Raw genomic sequence first — 22,310 nt, forward strand, 5'->3', positions numbered from 1 at the left:
CACACACACACACACACACACACACAAATAAGCTTTAAGAAAAAGTGAACTTACCTGACTTTAGCCTACATGTCAACATCAGATCTAATATCCATCAAATTAGGCAGCAGTTAGCACTAATGCCATTGTCCACACGTTGTCATGCCCCAGAGCGTGTTCTGTGTCTCCAGTTTGCTGTGTGTGCTGCTGCCTCAGGGAGCCTGGCAGCCCTCACCCCTGCCCCCACTGCTCTGGCTCCTTCTCTCCTGGCATCCATATGTAGCTCCCAGAGAACCTTCCTGAGTTCTTTGGGTAGTCGTTACTTTTCCTTTGCATGTGATCCTCTGCTCAGGACTAAGGCTCAGATGCATCCTGTGCTTATCGATTTATTTTAGGTCGAACGTAGAGGCTTTCACAAAACTCCAAGCCTGTGGGTGTGGCTCCTGCAATTCAGTTCTCCTTCTGGCAGTTATAGGTTGTCTTAAAGATGGCGTCAAGCTCAGGTCTGTTTCAGAGTGTTCACGGTCGAGGTCCAGCTGCTAATACTCTTAGTTGTCTGGGAGGGCTGTGCTTCTGAGCTCTTTTCTAGGGAGTTTATTGTGAAGTATTGAGAAGAGAGGTGACACCTGTTGTTATCCGCAGGGTCCGGTGGAAGTCCTATGAAATTCAGTGAACATGGGAAACACAAGCATCTGCTACAGGCTTCTTTATACAGCATCTTTCAATGTAAAGATTTCTCAGAAACAAGGGGAGGAAAAAAAAGACACTCTAATGACAACAGGGATATCCTAGAACTAGAAGAGATCTCAGAAAGCCCCTTGTTTTCCCTCCACATATTTGGTGGGATTTACATGTTTTCAAGTAATTGCTTGTATAGCCAATTTGGAGCGTCCATTTTTTCCCCCATCTTAATGGTGTCTCTGGCCAACGGTATTCACTCAGATCCATCCCCATTTGATGATTTTGTGTGAGCTGAGACCACATTGCTCTTTGCTGCACTTGAATGGTGGCTATGGGTTAGGGTTTCTTCAGCCCAGCTACCACACCTGAGCCTACTTGGGGCTCCCACGCCTAGCCCAGATCTCTCCTATCTTTCCAGTCGTCCTCTGGTTGACATCGGTGTCCTCACGCTGCTTCCCCACTTCTTGGCTGTTGATCCAGATCAGAAGCAGGGCCGGTATTTGTTCCCCTTGTTGATAAGCTGCAGTCTACTTGGGTTGATAATGAGCAGCCTGTGGTGCTTCTTTGTTCCTTCTGCCCGTAGCCTGCTCTGCCCAGGAAGCCACAGGAGCTGGTAGTAGTAGTGGGCCAGTGCTAGGAGGTCTGTGTTTTAAACTCACTTCCACGTTCCTAGGTTTTCTCCTCTGGAAGTGGGGCGATGGTTAATCTCTAGGAGTATATATTTTGTGCCATGTGCTCTAGAGGGACTGGAGACGGAGAGCAACGTGTCCTCCTGGCAGTGGATTTGTGAGCTGGATGTAGATGGCTGAGTATAGCCCTTACAAGCCATTTGTTTGCCAAACCTGTTTCCCAAACATTTGTTCTCTCTCTCTCTCTCTGCTTGAACGTCCATGTTCCTTAGAGGCCTGAGAGGCTGCTCTTGCCATTACTTGTCACTCATTCTGCTATCTGTTTTAAAGGGATAAATATAGATGCATTTATATCTGAGGGAGAGTATCTTCTTTCCCCTTTCCATTTGGTCTTACTGAAATCCCTCTGACTGCAATTGATAGCTGTTTCATCTCATTTCTGATAAACTTGGAGCAAGATCAGTCTGGTGGTTAATAGCATCTGGTGGCTTTTATGATACATACGTATGAATAAGAAATTCAAAACCATATCTTCCGGCTCAAACACAAAAGACCCTTGCTTTTGAAAAATTACATTTGCAGTGGCACAAGATGGGCATGTTACAGAATCAAAAGGTGAGACTGTATACCTGAAAAGGCATATATGTAAATTCTCAGGGTGTGTGTGTGTGCACAAGTGTGTGTATGTGCATAGAGAAATGTTTTAGGGTGTGCTGCATCCAGAGAGGAAGTGAAAGCATGACCGGCTGGCTGTGCCTCCCTTCTTGAGGGCCCTTAGGAAGGGTATGTGCTATTTGTAAGCCCTTTGCTAAACTCTTCCTTCTCCTGTTTGTGGATCTTGTGGAAGCCTCCGAGGGAGGGCAGACTGTTTTGGCAATGTTCTTCATTGTTATCATTAAAAGAAGGCAAGATTCTCTCGGGCTCGGGCCCTTGTCAACAGAGCCCCTGGAAGGCAACAGTTTTTCCACAGCAAGTAAGTGACCAGAGCTCTTTCCTTCCAGAGATGAGAAGAACCAGTCCATCATAGTCAGCGGGGAGTCTGGAGCCGGCAAGACTGTGTCAGCCAAGTATGCCATGCGCTATTTTGCCACGGTTGGTGGCTCAGCCAGTGACACCAACATTGAAGAGAAGGTCCTGGCATCCAGTCCCATCATGGAGGTAAAGCCTTTCCAAATGTACTTGGCTTTTCTGGCTGGAGTTGCTTCCTCTGGCAGCAAGACTGCTGGGTGTCCAGCCTTATGTGGTTGCCCACAAGAATCCTTAGAAGTGGTGCATGTGCCCACATTCGTGCTTCCCCTGAGAGTCCATTGTCTACAACTGAGGAAAAAATTCCAAGGTGCCCCTAAGACCACAGAATTGGGAGTACTCTAAGCTGGTAGTGCCTTTCAAGTCCTTAGTATAGAGTGGAGTGTCCTTTTCCTGTCCTCCTTGTCCCTTGACTCTGCTGGATGCTCTAGTGAATGTCCCTCCATTCTACCTTCCCCTCTGCTGCTGGTCCCCTCCCCTCCTGCCATCATGTGTTAGCAAATCTGCATTTCACCTGAACCATCCAATGCTTGAAGGTCTGCTGGATCAGGAGGGCAATTTGCTTGGGCGGGGGTGGGAAGACTATGTAGAAGATTCCTTTTTTCTCCTAAAAACATTTGGACATTTTATTTTATTTGGGGGTTGACGGGAAGGGTGGGACCAAAAGCTATGCAGTGACACAGAATCTATTGATCCTCAGAAAGCAGTTACCAATGATGGCATGAACTGGCCAGCTTGGGTTCTGTCTGGATCTTGACTCCTCACCCCCAGCCTCAGAGCAGTCAGTACAAGCACAAGGCCAGAGAGATTTGCTAAAACTTAGATCCTGCTGTAACTCATCATGTTTTAGGGTCACAGCTCCATTTCTCTCTTTCTCTCTTTCTTTCCTCCATAAAAACTTAATTCTGATAAAGTAGATCTAAATGGGCACGCAGTCTCTGGCCAGCTTTGGTTTCCTGCCTCTGAAATGGAGGCTCTTGATTATCGTCTAGGTTACAGTCTGGTAGGAATCGGCCCCCTGCCAGTTTGGGGCAGCTCCTTTGTTTTAGGAAAAATTCATTTGAGACTGAAAGCTGCCAAAATAGCATTAGATTTCTCTGCAGTGCCTTGAGCCCCATCGATTAAGAGCCAAGTCACCAAGATGATTGGTCTCTCAGATTCTTTTGGAGCTGGAGGAAACAAGAACCTGCCTGGACCTTCCCAGATCCCCTCTCCACCACCCCCCCTCTTCCTTTACCAAGTGCTGTAGTAAATTCTGAGTCTCAGTTCATAGGAATTCATGGCTTTTACAGGCATAGTCTCCTGACTACACGGTTGGATTATCTTGTAGAACTTGCATTCTCTGTCTACTGACAGAACACAATATATTCGTTAACAATTCAACAAAAGCCAGTTTCCATACTGTTCTTATATGGATTGGGAAATGGTCAATACAGTTGGAGGCATTTTTATTAAACAGATGTGAACAGGAAAACTTTTATTCTGTTACAATAGTTCTTAAACGTGACTGCATCAGAATCACCTGGAGGGTTTGTTAAATGAGATTGCTGGATTCACCCACAGTGTTTCTGATTCAGAAGGTCTGGGGTAGGGGTCCCAAAACTTGCCTTTCTATTAAGTTCTCAGGTGGTGGTGATTCTGATGGTCTGAGTACCACAGTTTGAGAACCATTGGCCTATGAAAAAGGTAAGGGCTCACTGGAAAATATGGACGAGTAAAAGGAAATAAGTCCCTGCCTAACCCTACAGCTTGCTGAGGATTGTTCAACATTTGGGTCTGTTTCCTTTCAGTTGTTTCACTGAGTATTGCAGTCATAAACCTTATCCCCCATATCATTGAGCTTTTTTATGAACTGCCTTATTGGCTGGAAACATGCCAATAGTGTTGGACATTCAACTTGTTGATAGCCTGTTTGCTCATAGCATTTATTCTAAGCCCAAGATGGTGGCCTGGCCATGGCTTCCATTCAGAATGTGGTGGACCATGGCTTCGGCCTACCCTGGACCATCCATCTGTGCACCTATGAATTGAGGCAGCTAAGATTGTAATCTACAGTTAACATCATGTTTCATCTCAAATGGGAGTGAAGCCAGGCTTTCAGCCTTTCCTTTGCTCCTGAGTTTCAAACCTCAGTGCATTTTTAAGGTAGTAAGTTTTCAAAGCTACAGAATGCTGCCTCTTTTGGAAGCAGTATATAGTTCTTCTAGGTAAAACAGAGAAGGTAAGTTCTCTCTGGCGACTGAACAAAGTAATTTTAGTCGAGATGATAATTTAATGAAGGTAGATCACCACATTAAACATGTTCAAGACAAGATTTTTTAAACTTGTTTTATGGTAGTTAAACATACATAAAATATACCATTTCAATTATTTTACATGAACAATTGAATTAAGGACATGCACAGTGTTATGCAACCATCACCATCATCCATTTCCGGGACTTTTTCATCATCCCAATTTGTACTTGTTACTTTCTGTGTCTATGAATTTGCCTGTTTTAGGTACCTCTTATAAGTGGAATCACACAACATTTGTTCTTTTGTGTCTGACCTATTTCACCTAATGTTTTCCAAGTGTATCCATGTTGTAGGATGTAGGAGCATGTCTTTGCTTTTTATGGTTGGATGACATTTTGCTGTGTGGGTATGCTGTATTTTGTTAATTCATTCCTCTGTTGATGAATCATTGGGTTTTCACCTTTTGGCCAGTGTGAATAATGCCACTGGACAGTAGCATGCAGGCATCGGAGTTCCTATTTGGGGAATGTTTTTTTAAATTATAGTAATCTAAAAAGATCTAACATTTCAATATCTATTATGTCCTGAATGGGCTGGTGCATTGCTGGGGATTCAGGGTACTTTGGCATGGGAGAAATGTGAGAACAACACACACTCCCCAAAACACACAATGTGGTTCACTTGCTAAAGTCTAAAGGGGAATGTACACACAAAGCAGCCTCCTCATGCACGATGTCACGTAACTAAATGCTACAGTGGTTTGGATGCACAATGTTAAATTTCTGCCTTGTGCAAATTGGTACTTTGGAAACCATCTGGGTAATTCCTTAGGGCTCAGTCTGTCAAACTACAGAACGTGGTCATCTTAGAGACTGTCCCTTGACCTTTAAGTGTTACATTTGAGAGAAATCTTGGATATAAATGTGGAAAGGAAGAATCCCAGCCAGGAAAGAACTCTGGGTGGGTTAGGAAGTGTTGTTGTTGAGCAGAGAAAGCAGCTTCTACGGTGCTAAAACTGAACTTTTCATGACTTTGGAGTCTAGCTGGGTCCTTGTGTCAGGAAGCCCAGTCAGCTTTGTGGCTCCTCCGAGGGTTATAGGCAACACAAGTTTGTCCTAATCAGGAGACAGTTGATGACTGACGACTCTGCCCCTGTCCCAGCTCAGGACGGCACCTCCTGGCTGAGCGATCAGTTATGCTCCTCGATCATCTCATTATTTCTGCACCCTGGCAACTGCAGCCGCCTCCTGGGGAGACAGAGTTGAGGACAATCTGAGACGGTGGAATCCCCAGCCAGCTGCACTAAGTGGCAGTTGTTTGAATTAAAGGCGACTCGAGGGTGGGTTGGGATGATTTACTCTCTGTGCCAGAGCTCTCTGCCCCCACTCTGTGTAAGAGCTTGCCAGCCTCCCGGCAGCGATTTGCTCACAAGTCTGCACTGATTAAAAGGATATTGGTAATCAAGAGACTGTTAGAGCAGGGACAGAACCAAGTCCAGACCAGATGCATCATGTAGCTTCTTGGGATGACCAGAGTCTGCATGCACACAAGTCCAGGGGCCAGAGGCTCCCCCATCCTGGGAGGAAGGGGGGCGAGGGGTACAATGAGCACACACAATATAAACTAAGACCACTTACTATGTAATTTTGGGGATTTGACTTTTTTTAAGCTCAAGAAACAAGGCCTACAACTATTAACCTATTCATATGAGAGTCTGCACCCAAAGTAACTTTGCTCTTGTCTCGTATCAACACACTCTGGCCATCCTACACTCAGGTGCCCTGTCCCTTTGCCCACACCATATCCATCACTAGAACCCCCTCCCTCCCTGCTATCAGATTCTACTCACCCTTGAAGACCCTCAATTTACACTCCTTAAAGCCATTCCAGTTGTGCTGGGCATGGCTAATAGCTCCCTTCCTTGTGCTTCCACACTATGGGTATGTCTCTCATATTGTATAATCCTAATCCTACTGAAGTTATTCCGGGCCATTTGGTCTCACTACATATTTGCATATGCATAAACAATGAAGAAGGTGGTCCTCTTATGTCCTATGTGAATGGTAGTGTATTCTGTCATTTTTGCAACTTTTTCCACTCAACATCTTTTAAATTTATCCATGAATCATACTCTAGCTTTTACTAGCTTTATAGTGTCCCATTGTGTGAACACACTACACTTTATCTGTTCCCCTACTCGTGTGCATTTAGGATGGATTTCTTTTTTTATTGTTAAATACAACCTGCCTAGAACATTCTTGTGCTTACCCACGTGTACACTTGGGTATTTTTCCAGGTGATACTTAAAGATAGAGTTGCCCGTTAGGTGTGTGTATATTCAATTTTACTAGATAGGTCCAGTTACTTTTCAGGATGGTTGTTCCTGTTTCCATGTGAGCCGGCAACGTAGGAGAGTTCATTTGTCCTCACACCCTCCTCCTTCTGTAGTGTCAAAGTTCTTTGCTGTGGCTCCTCTGGGCTGCTGTTTTAATCTACAGTTCTTTGACTGCTGAGGTTGTCTTTTCTTAGGTTTATTGGTCACGTGAGTTGTGTGTGTGTGTGTGTGTGTGTGAGAATTTCCTGCTGTAGCATTGCTCATTTTCCAGATTTTAACCACTTGCATCATTTTTGCTTTTTTTGTTGTTTTTGGTCTGTTCCAGAAAAATCTAGCCACAAAAATCAAGTGAGACCTTTACACACAAGTTGGGAGTCCTTCCTACCTAGGTTGAGTTTATGGGTTGGCGGTAATAAATAACCTTTTTGTGGGTGATGTTACATACTTTTGAAAGTACTTACAGGTCTATCATTTCTCAAAACAGCCCTCGTGAGGTGAGAAGGATAGATCTTTTGACGGTGATCGTTAGGCCCTGGGCAAGCACTCCCTAGGCCGTTACAGGGGGTGGTCTCAGTAGGGCAGAGGCTCTTGTTGCTGCTTTACAAATCATGGAATTTGAATATTTTGACATTTTGAAATAGAAACGTACTTATGGAAACAAGGTTATCTTTTGGAATTTTCCACAAACTGGACTTTGCTAATTGTATCCTCATGATGTTGGTAATATGTTCCCTTTCTCCCCTATGTTTCCTGTAAAAGGGCAGTAAAATTCAGAGACTTGATTAAATTGAGGCTGGATTATTGGTGCACATTTGGGACAGAACACTCGGTGTACTTGGATGGTGAATTGGATATGTAGGGTGCAGGCACTCTTGGACTGAATAGCTTCCTTAGTGCAAGCTAGGCTCTTTGGTTTCTGCGAGTGAATGGTTGCGTGCCTGAAGGTCTCACTTGCTCACCTCAAAAATAGGAATGGAACGTTTCCATGAGCATTTATTAATGTGATCTTTTAAAAATTTTTTAATGTTTATTTTTGAGAGATGGAGCAAGAGTGGGGAGGGTGGGGTAGAGAGAGAGGGAGACACAGAATCCAAAGCAGGCTTTAGGCTCTGAGCTGTCAGCACAGAGCCCTACACTGGGGTCGAACCCATGAGCTGTGCAGTCATGACCTGAGCCAGAGTCGGATGCTCAACTGACTAAGCCACCCAGGTGCCCCTCTTATTGTAATCTTTTACACAGTGATTTGCTTTCAGCTGTGGTGTTTGCCTTGTTAATAACAGATGCCAGCTAAGCCTCGTGTAGTTTTAGGATGTCCAGAGATCCCAGTAGTTTGGTAACTTGGATTTGGCTGAGAAGGGGTAGAGGGTGGAATGGGATTTTACATTTTTTTTCAACCTCTGTGTGCCACACATTTTCTCGACAACTGAAAACGTATAGTGGATATTTTTCAACCACCTAAGAATGTAAACATGTGAGAGGGACTAAAATATTAATATATTCATTACCAATTTATTAGCAATGTGATGTTTTATAGAAAGTGAATAATCATGCCAGGTTATTTAGCCACTCACCTTTTAAATTATCCTCTGGGGGCATCTGGGTGGCTCATTTGGTTAAGCATCCAACTCTTGGTTTCGGCTCAGGTCATGATCTCACAGTTCTTGGGTTCGAGCCCTGCATTGGGCTCCATGCTGACAGTGTGGAGCCTGCTTGGGATATCTCTCTCTCTCACACAATAAATAAACATTAAATGTAAATAAATAAATGTCTGCTGTTTTGAATGGTGCCCCTACAGCTGCATAAGAAATGGTACCAAGAGGGTGATGTCTTCCTGATTTGATCTAGTGATGAGGTGCAGAGATGATGGTTGATCTTTGGTCTCTTTCTTGGAAATATAGTTTATCAGCTTGGAATGACATTTGACTGCTTTGTCATGGAGGTCTGATCAGAGCACACTAAGGTTTGTGTGTCTCAAAAAAATTCAGAGCTCTTGGATACTGGCTTTGGTTTAATAGCTCAAGTAGTGCTCAGAATGGTGCTCTCGGTGATTCTCTAGACCTTTCCTTCATGTAGCCATCATATGCACATTCCAGGTAGGATAACTTGACAGAGTTCACCAATCCAGTCCTTACTCTCACTGGCCATTCTTAGGAGTAAAGGAGGCAGGAAATGAACTTTTGTTTTTAGCTCAGCTTGTTGTCATCCCAATGGTAGGGGAAGGCCCTGTAAGGAAGTGGGGGGGGGGGTGGGGGGAAGGGAGATGCTGCCACAGACCTACAACCTTGAGGTCAAGAAAGCTTTCCTGGTTTTGCATTCCTTCTGTTTGTTCTGTGCAGGCCATTGGAAATGCTAAAACCACTCGCAATGACAACAGCAGCCGTTTTGGGAAGTACATTCAGATTGGCTTTGATAAAAGGTACCACATCATTGGGGCCAACATGAGGACCTACCTGTTGGAGAAGTCCAGAGTGGTCTTTCAGGTGAGTGGTGGGACGTGGGCTTCTTTGTACTTTCTCCCATGAATGACGTTTACTTGCCCCCTTGTCCACCTCCTGTGCCCAGAGAGCACCTCCTCTTTTGGAAGTGGAATTGGATACGCTTGTTCTTGTGGTTTTCTTTCCTTTCATCAAAAAGGGTTTGTTCGAATACTATGGTCATCTACCCAGTATTGTTTTGAAGTGGGTATTGTTTTCAGTTTCAGTCAACAAACCTAATGAGTGCCTGTTACATGCTAGATACCAGAGATAGGTGAAGAATAAGATGGTCCTATTCTTTGTGGGTTGTAATCTTAGGATTAGAGGATTGTTGTACGGGGTCTCTGGGCTTCAGCCCTCCCCAGGAACCTTACTTTGTAGGTTATATTTTTAAAAACACAAAAAAACACTACTTGGACATGCACCTAGCCCAAAAACTGTCCTCCTCCAGACCCCCTTCAATGGTCCCGTACTTGAACTGGGATGGTGCGTGTCCTGGTCTGAGCCAGCCACACCCTCTTCCCACCCCGACCCTCGGCAGAGGGGACATCCAAAACAGCCTCAGCTGTTTCTCAGAGATGCCGGTCTACATGCTGATGCTTAACAAACATCTAATGATTTTTTTTAACTAGTTTTATTAATTTTTTCCCTTTGTTCAGGCTTTCTCTCCACCTCCCAAATTTTGGTTCAATAGCCCCATATCCTTATCTCACCGCAGCAAAGTAAACAGCCTACTGTGCTGGGTACAGGTCTGATCTGGCTGTGACTCTGTCCAGACTCTTCTCTGAATACTCCTTGAACCTCCTTATTCCTTTGCTCAGGCCTCCTGAAGCTCCCCCCACCGCCACCACTCTGCCAACTTAACACAGGTGTAGCCTGAGTGCTCTAAGTCCTGTCTCTGTCTTGGACTTGATGTGACTGCCCCAGCCTGTCATCATGGGCAAGGGCATAGCTCTGACTTAGTCCCAAGCCTCCCAGGGGAGAATGGGAGCCTACTGCAGGCAAGTTATGATCTGTGCAACATGAGCCAGGCAACACGGATATCTGAGCAAGTGTGTGTTGTCTGACCATTCCACTATTGGCGAAAGAGCAGTGATGTTCTATTTGGGAGAAAAAATACACGAGAGGTAAAAATCTTGAGGCTTGAAGAAGGCCCCATAATAGTGAAAGAGAAGTCCAGGGGTGGGAAGTGAAGGTGGCAGAGGGTGTGGAGGAAAACCTGAGCAGAAGTCCTGACCTCTGTCATGTGACCTCCGGACCCTGGGATTAGAACAAGTGAGGGGACGATCTTGGGGGTCACTGCCCTAAACCTGTTTAACTTTTTCCCTCCTTCAGGCAGATGATGAGCGGAATTACCACATCTTTTACCAGCTCTGTGCTGCCGCCAGTCTCCCGGAATTTAAGGAGCTTGCACTGAGTACGTAACATGCGTGTGTCTGTCCTCGGGTGGGCTGCTGCAGCACCTGGTGCTACATCTGGAGGCACGGACTGGAGGAAGGGTGCTCTGCTCAAAGCCCTCCGTCGTGGGTTCTTGTCCCAGCTCTGCCTCTACGTGGGCATGTCTCCCCAGACCTCTTTGAGCATCAGTACTCGATCCATAAAATTGGGCTAATTGCACCCAGGTTGCCTGCCACAGAAAACATTTGAGAGGATCAGAGGCAGGGGGCAGAACAGTATTTTGCAGAACGCAAAATACTTTCCATGCATTGTTTTGAAAAATGTTCCCACTTTAAACTTTGCAAAAAGTGTGTCCCCACCGTGAGGATCTAGAGATTTAGCTAAGGCACATCGTGTAATTGAGCTAGTGAGTTTTAGGTCCCTTTCAAGGATGGAGATGAAGAAAAGGAGGCAGGGAGAGGCCGGAGCAGGATGAAGACGTACGGCTGGATGGCACAGGATATGATGGCGTTAGGCTGAGGCGACTCTGGTTTCTTCTGAGCAGGTGGGGCGCTGTGGCACCCACGCACGGGAGCGTCGCAAGGCGACACGGAATGACTAAAAGCGCCTCTCCACTGAGTCACCTGGCTGTTGCCATGAGATAAAAAGACAACCTTTCAGTTGTCTGCTAACACTGTGTGCCGCAGGCTGTCGGCAAGTTTAGTTTGCCTGGAGGCTGTTGACATGGAGCTAGGGCAAAGCAAGAGGAGTAAGCAGGCTTTAATTCGAGATGCCACCAACGGAGGGCCTAGGCTTGGGGCCTGGAGCCTGGGGCTTTCCCCCTTCCGAGCCCTGGGACTTTGTAAGGAATATTGATGGACTCCGGGCTGGAGTCCTCAAAGCCATCTCCTGACAGATGCGTGTGATGTAGGCAAGCCTGGGGGCCGTGCAGCATCTTGTGTGTGCCAGGTGTCCTGTCTCTGGTCTCTTGGGTGTCTTTTAGGTGAGGGCAGGTTCAGTAGAAGCAGATGGCGTGACGACGAGCTGGGTGTCTAGACAGAGGCTGGTTGGTCTTTGTGCAACTGTGAGAGAAATAGACTGCTGGGGCTTTGCTGTTCGTGACCCAAATCCTAGCTGTCTTGAGGGCCCAACACCAGATCCCCCTCTGACAGCTCCAGCCTGTGCTCTGAGTAGCTAAAACACACCAAGTGGTTCAAACCTCAGTCTGCGCTCTTAACTCTCTGCCTCACTTATGAGTTCCTGCAGCATTTGGTACCTGGGCACGCAGTTTAGCATTGGGTCCTTCTCTTATTCATTGAACCCTACGAAGGTGGTGGTAGGTACTGCGGGTGTAGTGCTGAGCATAACCGTCGTGGGCCCTGCCCTTGATTAGCTTACAGTCAGTTACAGTGCAGAGAGAGAAGGGTATGCTGAGAGAAGGGTATGCTGAGTGAAGCATAGCGGAGATGGGTCAGAAGGTTCCCCAGGGAAGTAAATGTTTACAAATCTGAATCTCCCCCACTGAAGCTATCAACTTCTTGAGGACAAGGAGGGACCGGTACAAGCCTTGTTTGATGAGCACCTCCCTGAGCTGGCACCTTGGGCTCTGATGTTGGCTTATGGCCGCAAGTGACCAGGAATGTAGGCCACGCTAAGGGCTTTGTCCCCCCACCTCTTTCCTTCCCAAAGTGGGGACATGAGCCCAGCTAAACTTCTCAGAGCCAGCCTGCAGGGGATCAAAACTTTTTTAAAGGTCATTTTTGTAGAAAAATAAACAAGTTCTGGCGAGATCCTTTGTATTTGGACCATTGTATCCCAAATGTAACTTTAAGGATTAGGAAAAAAAATCCTAATTTTTTTTTGCACTTACACAAGTGCACTGAATTAAAAAACAAAAAATAGCTTTTCCATATTCTTTCTCTTGGCCTCTTCCTTGGGCCTCTGGAGCAGTTGAAAACTACCCAATTTGACCCATTTCTTGCACTGTTATACCTATGTGTGCCCCCCCAAGAACATCTTGGAAGGAAGCTGAGAGGTGTTGATGTGCTCTTGTGCTCAGGGGTGCAGCTGTGTTCGGCCTCGTGGGTGCATTGGCTGTGAGCTCTGAAGCTTGATATTTAGTTCTGCTGATAACCCTGGCTGAGTGGCTGGAAACCTGAAGTAAATGAGGGACTGGCCAGTGGTTCCTAGTGGATATTTTGTTTATTTATTTATTTAAAAAAATTTTTTTTTAACATTTATTTTTGAGACAGAGACAGAGCATGAACGGGGGAGGGGCAGAGAGAGAAGGAGACACAGAATCGGAAGCAGGCTCCAGGCTCTGAGCCATCAGCCCAGAGCCTGACGCAGAGCTCCAACTCATGGACCGCGAGATTGTGACCTGAGCCGAAGTCGGACGCTTAACCGACTGAGCCACCCAGGCGCACCCCTAGTGGATATTTAGACTGCCTTGCCTCCTTCTCCCTTTTCTTCACCTAAAACATGCTACTCAAGTATACAGACGTCTCTGCAAGACCCTTGGCCCAGCAAGAGTTTTGTGCATTTGTCTGAGCATAGGGGAGCAGATTTGCAGCCAGTCGTCTGTATTTCCCTCTGCCCTACCCTATTGTTGGTGGCCTATTGCATTAAAATGACCTCAGGATGAGATTTAAAGAAAAGTACTCCAGTAAGTGTCTGCAGTGTGAACAAATGATGGTAAAAAGAGGTATAGTGGGCTTATATTTCCTTAAATATAGCTCTTAGGTAATGAGGAATAAATTCTTTTCCACTTCTATTGATAGTTTTATAAAAAGTCTCTCTCGCACAGTTAGAACATAGCCTCCCAGGTGAAGTGCTAGCCCTCGGTCGTGGCCCCTGATGGTCGGTCTGCTGCTCTAATCACTGGCCTCACACTTCCTCAGTGGTCTATACACTGACCCAGCATCTGCCTGTTGAGCCAGTTACTAGGGGGCTTTGTGGTATATTTCTCCTTGGAAATGCTGAGTAAAGAGAGAGCCAAACTGGAAGATAAGAGACGTTGCTCAGATGAGATGGTCAGTGATGACTTCATAGGCTGGAAAGGAGAGCCAGGATCCAGGGTGGCTAAGCAGATGGCAGAGAACCTTCTGTTGGGATGTCTCTTACAAGGGTCTGGAGTGTGAAGGGGGGACACAGGCGATTGCAAACCTAAAAGCTGATAATCTTGATTGGATTCAAATCATTTAGTAGAGTGAGCTGTAACTGACCCAGGGGACCCCTGCAGTGATGAGCCTGAGCCAGAGGAGGTTCCCCTGGTGGGCCTGAGTTTGGGAACTGGCAGCAGGGAAGGTGGGGGGTCTGACTCAGAACATCAGGTCGTAGGCCCTGGTGGTTGACCATGAAGGGTCTTGGTAGATGCTGAAACTGCCTCCTTTCCTCCAGCAGAGAGGTCTGGTGCCTTCCTTTGGAGTCTCAGGTGCCTGTTTTTCTGGTGTGTCAGCTGATAACTTTTGACAACGAGTTAGGTTGTGTTTATGACAAAACCATATCATAAACAACCCTCTCCACAATCGGGTGACCAAGTAGTGGGCTCTCCCAGGCCTGGCCAAAGTCTGGGTGAGTCTGAGTGATCCCTTCAAGCCCTATGTCCCTCAGTTTGCTTGTCTGAAAAATAGGAATAAATATGTGCAATCATCTTCATGTGGGCCCTGCCAAAATCATCAAAGGAGGTACTTTGAAAGGTGAGTGAAAAGGAAAAATGAACGGATGCTTTTCATAAGCCTTGGAAACTATTGTGTCCTGTGCTAGAGCTTGTGGGGTGATTAGATATAAGAGAGGTGAGTTTGGCACCTTCCAAAGAGACCTTCCTTCCTAACAGTTCGCCTTTGCTGTGGCTGTCAGTGAGCCCGGGGCTCAAGTCCTTCTTCTCCCAGCTCTAGTCCTCAAAGTGTGTTTGGGCTACTCCCCCAGGAAGCCTTCCGTCATAAGCTATGACTGATACTCGGCGCCCCATCCCTGTGGGCAGCGCGGGTCCTGGCTCTGGCTGTGTGGGCAGGGCTTGGGTCTGGCTTCTGCCACTTCCTCGCTGGGCCTGGCAATGTGCACTTACCCAACGAGTGTGGCTTGGAGCAGAGGGTGCAAGGTGGGGAATGGAAGAGACCAGAAAGGAGAGGTGGGCGGGGCCCCTGTGGGCCTGGACCGAGAGTAGAGCTGAGGAATGACAGTGAGGAAGCCGGTGGATCTGAGACCAGAGATGTGGAGGCAGCCCTGAGTCCAGAGGGGAAGGAGGAGGAACCTGCAGCTGCTTCACAAAAGACCCTGGAGGTCCTTTCAGGGTGCTTGACCCCTGTCTTGGGGGCATAGGGATAGGGAGGGGGTCTCTAAAGGGCTTTAGATAGGGTTGCAGTGTGATCAGAGTTACCAGAAATTTGAAAGTGGACTCGAAAGGACAGGAGAAGGAAGGAGACTGGGTTAGTCTTTGGCAACAGTCCCCAGACAGCAGGTGCTGAAGGTCAGACCCCGGTGATGACAGGGGGAGCAAGGAAAGAGACTCAAGAAATTCTTACGGGATCAAACAGGCAGATCAAGGTGTTGAAGGAGGACCGGGAATCACAATGAAATGGCCCCTATGCATGTTTAACTGATGCGTGCTCAAACGGTATGAACTCAGATCAAGGCGAAGTAATTGGGTCTTTACAGGAGAAGAGGAACACCAGCCAGTGTCCAGCTTTGGCATCTTGTCAAACATTGTACATTTAGAAATTCTAAACACTGGTCAGGGTGGTATTCCACAAAGGTACTGTATTTTGTGGAAAATGTGATTTTCTGAAGTAATTCTGACGAGGTGCCCTTGTTACTCTAAATGCCGACTTCCCAGCCTATTGTGCGGCTACTACCCAGGGCTTGTTGCATTTTTGCCCCCCTTCTGGGGTTGGCTCTGACTCCTAAGGCAGAACTGAGACCCCTCCTTGCCACTTGTCCCCCAGGCTGTTATCAGAGGCCTGACTGAGGAGGAATTCGCTTCTGTTCACCTGTCTGAAGAACTCGGGTGCCCAACTTGGTAGAACAACTGAGAAAAAACCCGATGAATCCTGTAAATTGAACTACCTGTGACTATTTCATTCACTGTTTTTCACATGCTGGTTTTATACAAACACAACAGTGCGTTCGGTCAGCATGGTGTAACGTTCTGTTTCCTTATCCAGTTTTCTCTCCATTTGCCATTGTCAATAAAGGTGATACCTTGAAAGGTTCCACATGCGGCTGGGAGTAAATCTTCACCTGGGATGAGTAGAAATCCTCTTGGGTCGTGATCATGGGTAAACCGGGATGCCTTTCCTCCTCTCCTCCCACAGCATGCGCGGAGGACTTCTTCTATACCTCACAGGGAAGAGACACGTGTATCGAGGGTGTCGATGATGCCGAGGACTTTGAGAAGACGCGGCAAGCCTTCACACTCCTCGGTGAGCAGCTTCTGAGTGGGAACGGGCCCAGAGGATTGATTTCGTGGAGAGTAGAAAAGCCTGACAGTGTCCCACTTGGCCAACCTTCATAAGCCGATGGGGAAGCCCTGTTGCCCTCAGTGAATGTCATCCCACTCTTACTCCATCCCAACCCTCGGTTCCAAAGTTGAAGAACAGCTTTGTTGATAGGCCTTAAAAATAAGGGATTGTGAGTTGCTCTCTCAGGCACTGCAAGATAGCCCTTTTCGCTTCCTCAGGCCATCAAAGCCAGTGGAGGAAAATGAAAAAGAGCTACATCCTCCTGTGCTGTGGTCTGGGTTTAGAGGCCATGTGTTCTGGCAGAAAGAGCATGTCTTTTGGACCAAATCACCCATGTACCTCAGTCATGGGATCTGAGTTGGAAACAGACTATATAAAGGTCTGGTGGCACCCTCATAATGTCACTTCTGTTGTCACTGTTTCTGTATAGAGTGTAACAGTAGAATTCTTCAAGATTTCTGTGTCTTTATGGGCATAAAGGGCCATAGAGTGAGAGAAAACTCCTCTCTTGCCCTTTCTTAACTGGGAAGTTGAATAAAGTCCTGGGACCTGCAGCCAGAAGAAAACAAAGTTTGGCAAAGCAGCCTGTAATTCATGAAGTTGCTCAGGATGGGCCTTGTGTTTTTCCCCAGCCCCTTCTGACAGAGGTAGACATTTGGCTTGTGAGTCACGTGACTACCCCAGAGCAGCGTTTCTTAGGTTCTTTGGTGGGAATCTGGCAAGTCTTACCCAATGTCTAAATAAAACCTGGCCAACCAGGACTTGCCCTAAGGTCGATATGGGTAGAACCAGGACTTCATGTGCTGAAATCTCAGTGCTATTCACTTCTCTGGATAACCAGTGGGTAGACACAGTTTGTCTTTGGTACCTGTGAAATAATCGGGACATAAAAGCCACACTGTTATTCCAACAGTTGATGATTATTAAAAGATTATTAAAAGTATAAGAGGATTTTAGGGGTACAGAAATAGCAGGTGCAAAAGAATTGCTGCTCCCTTTAGGGCAAGGAAGAACAGCTAGTACAGGAACTGTTGTTGCCTGGCTGAGATGTCAGTCCGTGGTTACCACAAGATGGGGTGAAGGAACTTGCCGGAGGGTGTGGCCATTGCTGGTCGGTCTGCACAGGGAGCCTGCAGGTGCCCCAGGGTGCGGTGGAGCCAGAAGGTCTCAGAAGCAGCTGCTAATGGGGAGACCGTGGCTTGCAGGCATCGCAGCGGCTCATCTGGGGAGGTTGCCGTGCTGCCGGGATGAATGATAACTGTAACGGACCAGAACCAAGAACAGGCCTGTCTCCTTGCTGCTCGTGCATCACTGAGTCACTACAGTGCTCTTTGACCAAGCTGGACATTCCACCATGGGCAAAGGGGAAATGTTGACAGGGTCTAGCTCCAGTATCACAAAGTGGGACAGATTTGAAACCGGTAATAAATTGATAAGTGGCACCCCTGACCTCTCCCACACCCCCTCACCATTGTAGTCTTCAGCTGGGAAGCCGGTTTGGAGGGGACTTGATGCTAAGCAGGGTAACAGTCTGCCCAGTTTGTCAGGAGGAGGCCCCTGGCGGCTGCCCCTGTGTTGCTACTGTGAGCAGTGGGCACACACTGATCGGGGGAGAAGTTGGTTCCCTCCAGGGCCTCTAAGAAACCTGGGTACTTGTGTTCACAAAGCAAAAGGCATTTGCAAATCTATTGTAATAAGCCCTTCTTCTTTGCTCTTCAATAAACTTGTCTACTTTTTTACTCTGGGCTTGGCAAACTTTGTTAAAAACAGGATTATAAATATTACTTGGGGCCCTTTGAGTCACGTGGTTTTTGGAGCAGCTATTCAACTTTGCTGCTGTAGTGTGAAAGTGGCCAGAGACACAACGTAAATGAATGGGTGTAAAACTTTATTTACAAAAACACACTGTGGGCTATAGGTCATAGGTTGCCAACCCGTTTTACTCCTTCAGTTTTATTGTTTGGTTTTTGTTTACTAGTGCAGGAATCCTAACTATTGTTAGGATTTAATAGTCATTTGATATCTACGACTTACATTCCTACCATGACAGGGTGGTGAAGGCTTTGGAAATTGACAAAGCATCAGTTCTTAAGGATAAGTGAAGGAGAGAGGAAAGCGATCTGTCCTTAATGGGAAGGCCCAAATGCCCACTTCCTGACTAGTACTTCCAAGAGGACTTACTTGAGATCAGGACACTCTGAGCTCTGATCCAAAGCCTAGTACAAGCCTCCTGTCTTGTCTGGGGTAACAATCTCCGGCCTTTAACCTATCTTATTTTCTTCAGTCTTAATCAGTTACAGTAAATTCTTTGGCCTCGAGCTCTTTGTTTCTTAATTAGATTAAATGAAACTAGATATTTGAATGGCTCCTGCATTTCTGTAGACCTTTGGGAATACTGGCAGTCTGTGTAACAGCCGTCAGTTCACTTCCATTATTCATGTTCCTGAGCCACCCGTGTGCCAAGGCAAGAACAGGGATTCATTATATTGCTATTTCTTTGTATATTTTAAAACTTCATATTAAAAAATAAACCCCTCCCCCTATGAAGCTTAAACAGCAATGGTCATCTCTCATTAATAAAGTCTAGGATCCATTTGTCCAGTTCATGCTTGGGTTGTCCACTTTGTGGATGGTTTTTAATCCTAGTGGGTGACATCTTTACCATCCACTTATATTGGTGTCACTTTTTTTTTTTTTTTTTTTTTTTGGCCTGAGTAAAGTATTGCCTTAAAAATTGCAGCTGGAGAGAAATATGGGAGACCACTGTATTATTTCTTAAACTGTGGGTAGGTTAACTAGTGTTCTGTTACTCTGTAGCCTGTTTTTTTATAGGTCTGATTTTGTATTCAAAAATAAATAACGCCTTAAATCTAAAGATAAATTTTAAGAGATCATGCATGTCTTTGATAACTTAGGTACTCAAATGCGGCATCAGGTGTTTGCTGCCCCAGCGGCTGCAGGTCCGGTGTGTCTGTAACTGAAGGAGCATGGAGCACGGCCCCAGCTGAGAGCCAGCTGGCTGTCCAGCTCCAACAACAGCACTTCCAGAAGTTTCTCCTCTTCCTCCCCCGTTGGCACTTGGGATGTGGGACACAGATGTTTGCTGGATATTGCGTTTGGAGAGAAGTGACTACAGATAAATGGCCATTGTTATTAAACTCATGAAAACATCCATAAAGTATTCGGTCGAGATGAAGACGAAAATGAGTCTGTGTGATTGCTGTCTCTCCTTTGCTCTTAGAGAAGTTAAAATGGTAGCATAACCCATCTGGTTTGAACAAGACAATCAGAGTGAGGATATTTCCCTTTTAGCCCAGGGAGCCCCTTTGCCCTCTGAGCTGTTACTATGAGCGGTAATTACATGGTGAGGAGCCTGGATCATTTTAGGAGTCGTTGGCCCAGGAAGGAAAATCAAGGAAAAAAAATTTTTAAGTCCTTAAAAAAAGGGTAAAATGTCCTTTCTATCCTACCATGGATGTTAAGTGTCATTCATTCTTCTTTTTTTCAGGAGTGAGAGAGTCCCATCAGATAAGCATTTTTAAGATAATTGCTTCTATCCTGCACCTTGGAAATGTGGAGATTCAGGCTGAGCGTGATGGTGATTCCTGTAGTATATCAGTAAGTTGCACACCAACACCCAAGATAAAACATACACAATTTACTCTGCTCTTACAGTTTTATACAACTGAAATGTGTTTTTACACTCAGAGGACTCTCAGAGGTTATTTATTCTTAACAATAATGGCTTCTGTTCTTACTGATAATTTTTTAAAAGAACACATCCTTTTCAAATCAGTTGCCATCAAATTTCTGTCACCGAGGGGAGGGAATTTAGGGGCTATTAAATACTTTTTTTTAATGGATTGCTTTTCCAAGTACACTGAGGTCCATGGAATTCTACAGAGTGTTACCAACCCATGAGTACTTTCTGAACTCGTGACTAAGGTCCATGCAGCAAAGGGATGGACATCATGTTGGACATCAGGAAGGAGATGAAGGACTGTCTCCAAGGAGCTTACAATCTAACTGGGTGGACAAAAGATAACCACACTTAGCAAGATTTTGACAGTGTGATGCAGAATATTGAGACATCTATGCGAAAGTATTATAAACTGTGAATTACTCCAAAAATGCTCATAGTGACAGTTATTTTCCTGGTGCCCAATGTAGCACCAGATATGTGCTACATTAAAAAAAAAAAAAAATGGGTGGGTGTTGGAGTGGGTACCAGTGCGGTCCTAGAGACAGCAGCTGGGGTGTGCGCTCTGGTATTTGGGTCAGTCTAGTCTCTCCTCTTAATAAGTGAATCTGCAACTGTTGATTATAGACCTTTCCTCAGCCCCTTAGCGGCTAAGTCTTGGGGAGATACAAAGTATAATTCTTGTTCCCAAGGATGTAGAGTTTAGAAACCTGGATCTTGGGAAAAGACAGAAGACGATACTATAGAGTACAAATGTGGGCATGTGTCCATGCCACTCACACCTGATGCTTTTTCAATTGAACAAATACTTATTTCCTGCTGTTTGCTTGGAGTTAAGGCTTATCAGAAGTTGAAATTGGCCCTGTCTTTAGAGAGAGGAAGACCTGAACTGTAGTTGGCATCTGGCATCCCCTCCCCACTGCCCCATGCATTTTCCCTGAAAGAGAAATGGTCTTGGGAGTGGGAGGTCTCCTGGGCCCATCAAGGCTGCCACCATCCTTAGCATGGAATCTAAGCTCTCTAGCTTAGATTCCATGCTCTCTAGCGAGATTCCAAGCTCTCTAGCGAGAGCTTTGAGGCTCATGCACCTGGGCTCAGTTTGAAAGGAGGGAACGTTGGAGCTTGAGCAGTGTCAGGTGACCATCGGGGTGTCACTGTAACATTGGGGTGTGTGTGTTGGGTGGGTGGGCAGTGAGGTTGGCAGCAATGGTGCTGAGAGCACCTGGGTGATGCAAGGAGGCCCTGTGCCTTGGCAGTGTGGGGAATGGGCCCCCAGTGCGAGCCAAGCACTCCCTGAGACTGAGGCCTTCAGGCCAGTGAACTATTGCTCCCATGTCTTTTTCCTTGTGAGGAAGGCAGAAGGGGTCGGTGCCTGGGTGGCTCAGTCGGTTAAGCGTCCAACTTCAGCTCAGGTCATGATCTCGCAGTTCATGGGTTTGAGCCCCTCATTGGCTCTGTGCAACAGCTCAGAGCCTGGAGCCTGCTTCGAATTCTGTGTCTCCCTCTCTCTCTGCCCTTCCCTACTTGCACTCTCTCTCATTCTGTCCCTCAGAAATGAATAAACATTAAAAAAAAAAAATTTAAGGGGTCTGTGCCTAACCCACTCACATACCCCAGTAAATGCCCCTTGGTTTCTTAGGGCAGCTGTGTATGTCCTGGTGTCCGGGACAGCTGATACTAGAAACATTTGCTTTGAGAAACTCCTGGTTTGGGTTGGTGAGGTACAGGAAAGGTGACACACGTTCTCAACACTCCCCCCCCCCCCCCCCGCCCCCAGTCTCCTCCTCCCCCATCATGGATTTCTACAGCATCTGTACCAGTTCCGCATGGTGCCTAGCATGGTTGCAATTTTGCATTTTCCGTGGGGTGGTTTGCCGCATGTCTCTCTCCCTTGAGGGAGTCCACAATCTACAAAGGCAGCTACTGTTTCTTAATTATTGTATCTCTACCACCCAGGATGGTGCCCAGCACTTGGTAGGTGCCTGATTGGCTATTTGATCAATGCCGGTTTCCCCGACTAAACTCCAGGGCCGTGTCTGATGTGTTCTCTTTTCCAACTTGACACATGTTGGCACCTGCTGAGTGTTTCTGTAAACACTGCAGGAAGGTGGGGATACCGAGGCTTACACTTGGAGAAGGGTGGACGGAGGACACAGTTATGGAGGGGAGGTGGGAGGAAGTCTGACAGGTAGAAGCTGGGATACCTATCTCCTAGAGCTAACAGGAAGTCAGGTTTTTGAGCACAGTTACTTGGTCTTTCATTGTCCTCCAATTAGAGGCTGTGTGGAGAACACGTGAGAGCTCTGAGTCAGGACTGCCAGGGTGTTAAATCCTGGTTCTGCCACTTACTGATAGTTAACGCTTCTAAGTCTGCTTCCTTATGTGCACAGTGCAACCGACATGAGCTACCTTA

General features: G+C 46.4%; 1 protein-coding gene across 1 annotated transcript in view; it reads left to right on the forward strand.

Moving 5' to 3' along the window:
• Positions 1-22,310, forward strand: part of MYO5B (myosin VB) — a 341,711-nt gene that overhangs the window by 189,793 nt on the left and 129,608 nt on the right. The window contains exons 5-9 of the mRNA XM_049620078.1: positions 2,291-2,447; positions 9,224-9,367; positions 10,697-10,778; positions 16,051-16,158; positions 19,706-19,815. Of these exons, the coding sequence (XP_049476035.1) occupies positions 2,291-2,447; positions 9,224-9,367; positions 10,697-10,778; positions 16,051-16,158; positions 19,706-19,815 (601 nt within the window). The remainder of the gene's footprint in view (positions 1-2,290; positions 2,448-9,223; positions 9,368-10,696; positions 10,779-16,050; positions 16,159-19,705; positions 19,816-22,310) is intronic.

This window comes from Panthera uncia (assembly GCF_023721935.1).
Source record: "Panthera uncia isolate 11264 chromosome D3 unlocalized genomic scaffold, Puncia_PCG_1.0 HiC_scaffold_8, whole genome shotgun sequence".
Taxonomy (NCBI): Eukaryota; Metazoa; Chordata; class Mammalia; order Carnivora; family Felidae; genus Panthera; species Panthera uncia.